Source organism: Motacilla alba, chromosome 3 (assembly GCF_015832195.1).
Source record: "Motacilla alba alba isolate MOTALB_02 chromosome 3, Motacilla_alba_V1.0_pri, whole genome shotgun sequence".
NCBI classification, from domain to species: Eukaryota; Metazoa; Chordata; class Aves; order Passeriformes; family Motacillidae; genus Motacilla; species Motacilla alba.
In genome coordinates this window covers 91,350,218-91,360,018 of record NC_052018.1, presented here as the reverse complement: position 1 = coordinate 91,360,018, position 9,801 = coordinate 91,350,218, and the positions used below count along the sequence as shown (strand labels likewise).

The 9,801-nt window shown below is 43.7% G+C and overlaps 1 protein-coding gene and 1 long non-coding RNA gene across 2 annotated transcripts; both read right to left on the bottom strand.

Annotated features, from left to right (window-relative positions):
* Positions 1-4,345: 4,345 nt before the first annotated feature.
* LOC119698919 lies at positions 4,346-7,375 on the bottom strand. Its single transcript, XR_005256307.1, has 3 exons — positions 7,082-7,375; positions 6,765-6,857; positions 4,346-4,965 (listed from the first exon to the last, which is right to left on the bottom strand). It is a non-coding gene; the product is annotated as an uncharacterized LOC119698919 (long non-coding RNA).
* Positions 7,376-7,428: 53 nt separating this feature from the next.
* Positions 7,429-9,566, bottom strand: LOC119698918 (ADP-ribosylation factor-like protein 6-interacting protein 4). The gene is made up of 4 exons (XM_038131693.1): positions 9,365-9,566; positions 8,852-8,923; positions 8,469-8,606; positions 7,429-7,801 (listed from the first exon to the last, which is right to left on the bottom strand). The coding sequence occupies exons 1-4, from the start codon at positions 9,549-9,551 to the stop codon at positions 7,725-7,727; spliced, it is 474 nt and encodes a 157-aa protein (XP_037987621.1). The 5' UTR covers positions 9,552-9,566; the 3' UTR covers positions 7,429-7,724.
* Positions 9,567-9,801: the final 235 nt, after the last annotated feature.

Genomic DNA, 9,801 nt, shown 5'->3' with positions numbered 1-9,801 from the left:
GTTCACAATGCTGTGTCCTCAGAGGCCTCTGTCAGGTCACAGTCCATCTGCAGTACTTTTCCAACCTGATTCTTTCCAGTGTCAAGTGGCTTAAAGCAACAGATTGCACTTAATTTGGTCTGAAGACTATTTAAATAACCAGATGTGTTATGAAGCAGTGACACTGAAATACTTCTTACACTGGAGAGTTTTCTTTCTATATTCTGGCACTGGAATTTAGGAGATGGAGAAGAGTAGAATGCAGTTTCTGAAGAACTCAGCAGCCCCAGGTAGGGTGGTACACCTTCCAGGCCCCTGCTGGCTCTCAGCAACCTGCTCCTGTTGAATTCAGCTACTGAGAAGTTAAAGGCTTCCTTCTGCCTTTGGCACACAGGCACCAGCAGAAAAGACTATTGTCTGTCCTCAAAATAGCCAAGGGCAAGAAAGGAACAAAGACTGGATTAAATTCATAGGACAGCAGTAACACATGTTCCCCATAAACAACCATAATTAGGAATTTGCGAGCTAATTATAGAGTTTCAGAATAAGAAAGTGCGAAGCCAACGTCCAAAGGTTAAAAAAAAAAAAAAAAAAAAAAAAGAAGATTTCTGTGACATTCCAGCTGGACGGCATTGCCACCTACCGGCAGATATTCCAACACCGACCAACCAGGGAACCGGCACCAGCTTCCTAACCAGGCCTCTCGGGACAAATGCAGATTCCTCACTCTCACACCACTGTTCTGTCACCCCTAGAACAGCTCACGAATGGAGAGCAAAGCGAACGCAAGTGATGTTAGCTCTGGTGTTCAGTGCCTGAGAGGAAGATGGCACCATGGGAGCAGCTGCCATCATGGACATGGTGTGTCTCAGGCTGGGTGGTAAATTATGTTCTTCAGGCTGCCCCAAAGGGCGTGTCCTGCTCATCCCTCAGACAACACTACACCAGTCACACTCCTGAAGCACAATTTAACGCTGAAATTGAACAGGCAGGGAGAAAAAAATAGTTGCCAACAGGAAAATAAATCGCAATTTCTGCACTGGACAGTAATTTTGATGATTAATTTTGTCCAGAGATGGAACTAGGTAGAAGGGTGCTTGCCAATAATTTTAAGCAGCAGGGCCTCAAAAACTCATCATCCAACAGCTTGAAATATAACCAAGTGCAAGTCCTCAAATGACACTGGAGGTTCCAACCTTGAGTGTTGAACCAGAACTTTGGAAACTTGTTCCTAAATACACACAGCAAAGACCATGAGGAGGGTGTTCAACACATGAAAGGACATCAGAGCTCCACCAGCCATCAAGGCCCTTGCCCACACCAGGAAAGGTTCAGCAGGTGACCCCAGGGCAAGTCACTTCAGTCTCTCTGTCCTCTGTTCTTCCCCTGCGTGTAGAGCTCGCTCAGTTTTTCCTGCTGCAGAGGATGACTGGGAATGATAAATTTCTGCAGCATGAAACCCCAAGTACATCCAAACACAACCTGCCCAAGTTTAACCATACTGAACTGTTACCAAAATGGCAGGCCCCGCTCAGCTCTGCAGGATGAGACACTTTAGTTCCATGAAGCCAGGTACTTCCAAGTCAAAGTGGCATTTACCAAGATTTCCTCAGCTTTTCATCTCTGCTGTGTTTTTGCGTGGGCAAAAGAGTCAAGTTCAAGCCAACTCTAAAGGAAATGAGTAACAAAGGATTGCACTGCCCACAAGAACCGGCTGGGATAGAATATTTTAAACAGTGCCAAGGAAGATGGGCATGGCAGTAGCAGCTCAGAGAATGCATCCTTCATCTCCTTCCCATGACAGCGACTTCTGCTTCTGAAAATTCTGCTGCTAAAAAAATTCAGTTGAGCTCTGCACGATTCTCAGAATGGAAAATGGTGCAGAACACAGAAGGTGCAGAACACAGAAGGTGAGTGTGATAGGGAAGACTGTCACACACACACACACACCAGGTTTCACATCTAAAAGACTTCTATTATTTGGAATTTTAGGAAGAACCTCAACTTGCCCAGTGAGGTAAGCTTCGGCAGCCCCTGCCTCATTACCTGACCTCTGCCCCACTTCATGACTTCTGGCAGCAGCCATCTCCCTCCACCCCTCACCTTTTCCACTGCTCTGTTGTTCCAGCCTTCACCCTTGCCCATGACATGCACTTCTTGGTAGACCTGGCAGCAAGTCTCTCTATCAGCCATGTGTGTTATCAGGTTAACAGCCCACGCTGCTTCACAGTTCCCTCATGCAAATTTCTCAACCTGATTTTCACCACATTCTTTCTGTTGTAACCTTCTCAGCTGGTTCAGTCTGTGGTGCACCTGCCACGACAGGGATCTGAAGCAGTATTAAGCCAAGCTCTAGTGAAAGGGTCAGTGAAATGAACCTCTTCCTTGAGGGTGCAAGGTGTGGAAAAATTATTCTGGCTGTAAGGGCCTGTGCTCACTAGGGAGGACTGGAATCTGCTGGCCTCTTCCCGACAGCAGATACTCAGTCCCACAAAGATGCACAGGGTTTCAGCGCTTGTGGGGAAAGATGGAGAAGGGAAGGATGCAACATGACTCAAGCCTCTTTGGAAACCTGAGAATCCATATGGAGATGGGTAGAACAGAAAAGGAGGCTTACAAAAGCAGCAGCTGCTGGGAAGTTTCAGAAAGCACTTGTAACTGACTGGGCAGGAGAGAATAAAGCCGAATCACTGCCACAACATTTAAGCAGCTTGGCTTTGTAGAAGAAATAATAGCTTAGAAGTGCATGCTGGCACAGAAATATTTTAAAGCATCACCAAAGCATGTCAAGAAAAATAAACAGAAAATGTCTCTGACCTGAACACATACCAAAAAAAGGTGTTTTGTAAGAAGAAATAGTTTGACTCATTTTTGTACCACGAGAGACAACTACCAAAACCCTAAAGGAAGAAGAGTCCACATCATATTACTAAAGGCCCTTTGCCTTTTCCCTACTAATGTGGAACAGGGCAGGAGTTTTTATGATCTTGACCAAGGCAACAAAAAGCAAATTATTTAAACTAAGTGTGAACATTCCGACCAATGCAGTTCTTTACAACTGTGATCTCTGGGTTTCCCATTGCAATTTTCTTTCCATTTTCCAAATTTCTACTCCCTACCCCACACCAAGTTTTCCAAAATTACACTATCTTTACATAAAATATAACCTAGGGAATGGGAAGGATGCTGTCTTCTAAGAGTGTGTTTGGGATTAACTTTGTTATGCAAAGTCCAGAGACAAAAGCTGCTTATCTGGGCAAGACACTTTGACATCACTAGCTAGAAAATACCAAAGCAGCATAAATCAAAGCATAATCCCCATGAAAAATAGAAGGGGTTTTTTTGTTTGGTTGGTTTTTTCCCCCCGGTGACATTTCAGAACAGTGCTTTCAAAAAAACTCTTCTGATTGTTGGATTAAAAGTCAAGGATACTCCATTTCTTGCCTATGTTTTTTGCAAGTTTTATGTTCATAAGGATGTACGGAGTTTCTCTGCTGGATCAGGGCTTTAGTCTCTAAAGAGTTACATCTCTGCAACAACTACAAAATGCTTCACAACAAAAGAAAACTAGGGAAAGGAGAGGATTCTAGCATCTTCAGAGGGTTTCACACATCAAAACAGTTATAAAATTATCCCTTGAGCAATGGTACAAATCTTCAGGTTTACTTCAAAACACCATAGCATACACTGACAAGGTTTTCCATTTGCTCTTTAATGAACTCCCCCCTCTGACCGGTGTGCACTTAATGTTTTTGTCAAAGTCAACTCCCCTTGAGTCCTTCCTTCAGGCATTCCTAAACCCTAGTTCCTGAGGAGCACCAGCTTCACGAGTGATTCGAGTGAACTCCCACAGCAGAGTTATGTACAGAGGAACCTGCTGGGTACCCAAGAGTCAAGGTAGGAGGAAGAGTGCAAGCACGGAGCAAATTACCACAGCTGGCACACCCACAAGCTGTGCTGGGCTCCTGCTGCCTGTCCACACCTGTCTCATCTCACAGTCAGCAGACCTGTGAAGTCACTGTCACTGCCTGCCTCAACACCATTCCACAGCTCTTTCTCCATCAGACTAAGGTATGTCGATGGTATGTGCCTTGTTGCACTTCAAAGAGAGAAAGATTTGATACATGGCTCACAGAATCAGAAAAGCAGGCCTCAAATCCAGAGCTTTCAGTCTAGGAACTGCAACTCCAGATTACGGGTGGGGGGTAAACTATCTCAGCTGATTCAGATAAACAAACAAAACAGAGACCTTTCCTGCTTCTATTTTAGGATAAAAATAATTTGCTACCATTATTGCTCTAGAGTATTTTGCTGTTGCACTTTCTAACGAGAGAGAGCAATAAACTGTCCAGAGAAACACCACATCTCGAATTCTGAAAGAAAATAATGTATTAGTGAATGAACTTTCAAAAAAAATCGTTTATGTAAAAGGATGCTCTATTTACAAAGGTCAGTTTGCTCTTTATGACACGCATAACCACTACTAGAAAAAATATACATAAAAGAAATACCTCATCTTTCAAATAAATGTTCAAATGTTCAAATAAACATTTACAAATACTCTGCTTAAACTACTACAAGAATTAAGACATTTGAAATTAAGAGTGCATTCTGCATGCAGTTAAGATAGAAATTACATTGCTGGACTTCAGTGTGTCATTTCTGATCATTATGAACAACACACACTTGGGCTTTCCTAAAACACCACAGCCTGGCTATTACCTTAGGATCTCAAAAGGAGGACATGATCTCCATTAACAAGTTATTAGCTACTCTGTGTTTTGCCATTAAGAAAGGACATCCCAATTCTCTTCTCAGTAGGCGGGTCTGGTCTTGTCCAACTTGGTGTCCTTTTCCCTGAGTTTCTCTTTAGTGTTCTGCTAGGATGATGGTTGGCTTGGTGCATCTACCAGTCCTTGGTGAGGACTCTTCCCATTACAAGGCAGAGTTCAGAAATTCCAGGAGCTGGGCACGGTTCCGGTCTCTCTGTAGAGCAGACAAGCAGAGGCAGTGGTTGAACAGACCTGTACTCAGGAGCAAGGCCACAGATCGCTGTTTTCTGTGAGGTTTCCACATCCCAAAGCAAGTGCCATTGACAAAGCTGGGTCCAACCAGCTACCAGTGAGGCGTGGGTGCCCAGGGGAAGTGGCAGGCAATAGCTACTGGGGAGACAAGCTGTCACTTGTCACAGACATATTTTATGAAAATCCTTTTGCTAGGATTTTCTTCTCTTGAAAAACTGAGAAGCTTCAAGAAAAATGTAAATTATAATTATCTGCTGCTGTGGAATGCAACGGGTGCATCTGTGATTGGTCCATATTAGGGGTTTCTACTTAATAACCAATCAAGCATGCAGCTGAATTAGACTCTCTGGTCAGTCACAGCATTTTATTTATTCTTTTTTATTCTTGTCTCACTTTCTCATGAATCTTTTTTCTCTATTCTTTTAGTATAGTTTTACTATAACATTTTTAATATAATATATATCATAATATAATAAATCAACCTTCTGAAACATGGAGTCAAAATTCTCATCTCTTCCCTCGTCCGGGGACCCCTGCAAATTCCACAACATTCCCTATTCCATGAGACATTTCTGAAGTGGCTCCCTAAGGAGGCTCCACTGGGCTGTCATTGTGCAGCTCACAGCCTGCCCAGGAGGGAACTCACCAGCACAACAGATGCTCCTCCCTGGTGGCTGAGGCAACTTTCACTGTACTCACAGCAAGTCCTGAGCTTTGGGAAGTATCTTTTTTTCCCTATGCATAAACAGCAGATTATGCAGCATAACAGAACCCTGAATTTGGGCTGCCTTCCCACGAAACAGATGGCCCTACCAGTCAATTCCACAGGTTTTAATAAAAAATTATTGAGTCTTTAAATATTCTAAAGAATGGATGTTGTTCAATTCAGCAAGACTACAGGCCCCAATCAAAAAAAAAGGACCAAGATCAAATATTTGACATCAAATATCTTAACAAGCAGGCTACTGGAACAAAATTAGCAAACATTCAGCATAATTTAACACACACTTTGGTGTCACAGAGAGAAGATAACGTGTTTTCAGTCAAATTTAACTCCGAATACTCAGGATTGCTTTGGTAGCTGTAGAATGAACTACTAGGGCTGAACCTGAATCTGCCAAGCTGGATACCTCAAGGAAGTAACACTTCCTGACCAGTACCAGAGCCCTCTGCAGGTCACCCAAAGGTGCTGGAGAGTGAAGGTATTATTTAAGTGCTGAGTCCAAACATCCATAGCAATAGCACACAACACATTTCATGGTATTTATTTCCCTGGGTATCTCAGCAAAAACATTTGACTGCTCTGAGAAAATGCAGGAGCATGTGGTCCTAATAATACAACTGGGTTTTTAAAAATTCCTCTCTAAACAAAGGCTAGTCTTGCATGTGTTAAAAAAACACAGTGAAGTAGCAATTACCACAACTGATCACAAGAGACTGAAAGAAGATGACCACAATTAGCACCGGTGTAAGAGAAAGCTACAAACTGACTAATGATTAGAGGCTGAAATTCTAAGAACCTGCAGAAGCATCCTTTGGTTTATCTGCTCATGATTGAGTATTCCAAGCCCCTTCATAACATAAAACCTGCCAAAAGAATGAATTAAAATTTCTCAGAGGGCATCACAGCCACATTAAAAGCTACGCTCAGTTTACAACTCTTAACTGCAAGACCCCCTCTTCTACAAAAACTACTACTAGAAAAAATATTAAAAGATACAGCGTTTTTTCTTAGGCACACTTAGATTAATTAACTCTTACCTCTATATCTTCCTTAGTCTTCTTTATTTTCATCTTAATTTTCTTTCCGGTTATCATGCTGTAGTTTTCATTCTTCTTTTTGTTTTTGAAGAACTGAAATTAGATCACATGTTAAAAAGATGTAAGCTTTGTTCTGTACAAATCTTATGTAAAATTGCAGACAATAATCTTTTATACTTCCTTATTGTCCACAACAACAGAGAGAGGTTTCTACTGGTTGATGACCAAACTGGTGATCCTACAAACATTTTTATGACAGGATGGATTAAGTATGTAGGTGAGAAATAAAACAGGGCTTCACACTTGGACCAGCATACCTTGGAAAGCTGGACAGGTCCTGTTTTCTCTTTCCTTTTCTTCTTTTCTTTCTTTTTCTTCATTTTGTTCTCCTTTTTCCTTTTCTACAAGAATAAGACATGCTCTTATGCTTAGAGACTAACAAGGAGAAAAAACCCCAAACCCACAAGGATCTCTCAAGGCCACTCAAGTCAAGACAGACACTGCTGCTTGTCCTTACCACTGCTGGACACGTAGTAGAAAGTAATGCACCAGAGTTAGCAACCCTTGGGACTCTGAGCAACAGAAAAGGCCTAATTCCCTGTTCTCTCTCTTTTAAAGTAACTCCAATATATAAAATCACTGAACATAGAAGAATTGCAACAGCAAAAATTTACCACTCACCAAGTATAAATAAGTTTTGGCAAATTCTATAAATTTATCAAGATTCCCCACCTCTCTTTTTTTCAGAGACTACTCTAAACTCCAGCTGGACCAGCAATGATTTGCAATAGTAACTTTTAAATTATTTCTCTTTTTGTCTAAAGTCAAGTGCTCATTTATCAGTTCAGCGACCACAACCCTAAAAGCATGGTTACACTTACACAGCCACAGACAAAAGCATTATCTTACATGACATTTAAGGTTACTGAAATATAAAGAACTGTTTTGTTTGTTAACTACTTATTTCTCATTGTAAACTTTTACCTTTTTGTTGTGTTTTTCTTTTTTCTTTTTCTTTGACTTAGACTTAGGAGAATCTAAAATTACAGAAAAAAATAAACAACAAAATCAAACCCTCTAAGTTTAGCATTCTGAAAATGCCTTTTTTCTTTTTGTCTTGTCTGTATAAGACAGAGAAATGTGAAACATACGAACCAAGTGTTTTAGCTGTATCTATCAACACAGGTTGAACTAACCCTGACAAAGAGAACACATTAAGTTACTGCCACTTACTGGACTAACATGGAAGCTAAAAATACCTGACTTACTGATTCTGCAGATGTGCTGGCTTCACCTGAGTCCTCAAAGTTAAATGCTTGAAATGTTAAGACCAAAGCAGGACTAAATCAAACACACAACTCTGGTCTAGATAAACTGGTGAAGTAAAAAAAGATGTGCGTTTTGAAAATGCAACAAATTAAGGGGCTTAAATATATACAGCATATTGTTACCAAATAACATTTATTTGAATGGCAGTTTCTCTTTAGAAGGAATTCAAACTAACATAAGAACATCGCAAACTGTGTGTGAAGTGGCACCTTTACACACAATAGGAAAGGATTATGAGAGAAACACCCTGAACAGGCAGCACTGGTATTCCACACTGTCACTTTGTGGTGGTTTTGCCACTTAAAACAAGCTTTACATGCTCTCAGGAGTGCTATCAAAATAGGAAAACATCACGTGCATGAGGACCTAGCTTACCTCTACTACTACTGGAAGAAGATGATCTTGACGATGAGCGTGATGAGGAGGAAGAAGTGGATGTACTGCTAGAAGATGATGTGGATGAAACAGATGAGGATCTGCTTCTGCTGCGCTTTCGTTTCCTTTTTTCCTTTCCTTAGGGCAACACAAGGCAACAGTGACAAGCCTGCTAGTAACTGTGGCCCACCAAAAAGACTCTCAGTAGAATTTAAACACAAAAAACCCTGTTTTGAGGGGTTGGTTGTGTTTTTTCCCACTCTTCCAGTGTGCCATGGTCTACTGGCATCAGCAAGACAGCAAACCCAGTAAGTGACACAGAGGGTGACACACAAACAAAACTACATAAACACCAGAGAACAGCAATGGATCACAGCACCCACCTCGGGCCTTCAGGCCTTCTTCTGACGTTGCACACAGCGTCCTGCTTTTTTCATCCTTCCTGTTATCCATATCTAGTCAGAGACAAAAGAACATTAAATAATATAATTTCCAAAATACTTTGGCGATGGGGGAGGAGGAAGTTCAGAAACAGAGGAAACGAGCCAACACGCCTGAGGGCAGCGCCATGGAAGCACGGGGTGGGACAGGCTGGAAGGAACCACGGAGGGTCACCTGCTCCAACCTCCCCGCTCCAGCAGGGTCATCCCGGGGCACGCGGCACAGGACCACATCCCCCTCCCGTGCCCCTGCACCGCACCGCGGGGGGAAAGCACGTTCGGGCTCACGCCCTCGCACCAGGAACCGAAGGCCAGACCCGCGCTCGGGTGTGGGTTTTCCACACACCTACGCGTCGGGCTGTGGCTGGACCACGGATCCCGCCCACGGCCCTCGTTGGCCGGAGGGCCCCGCGCCCCGGCCCGCCCTTCCCCAGCCCCCCAGGGCCCCCTACCCACCCGCGGCCGCCCCAGCTCCGCCGCCCCTCGGCCGGCGCCGCCCGCGCCCCGGAAGAGCTGCGGCCGCCCGCCGCCGCTTCCTGCCCGCCCTCACGGCAGCCGCGGGCACGGGCACGGAGCGCGGCCCCGCGGCGGCCGGCGGCACGCTGGGCCCTGCGCCGCGCCTGCCCGCTGCCCTGCACCGCATTCCCAAGCACGCCGTAGTCGTGGGATACTGGAACAGTTCCTGTTCCTGCTCTGAACCGAAACAAATCCAGCCCCTGCTGAGCCCAAAGCCGGCCCAACCACAAATCATCATCGCAGTGCAGCCTCAGACCTCGAGGATATTCGTCTGATCTAGCGTAGGATTGACTGAACTTGCTCTGCGATATCCAAGTGCAAACCGAAATACCCACGGAGCACATTGATTCCTAATCTTAAGCAGTGTTGGTTTGTTT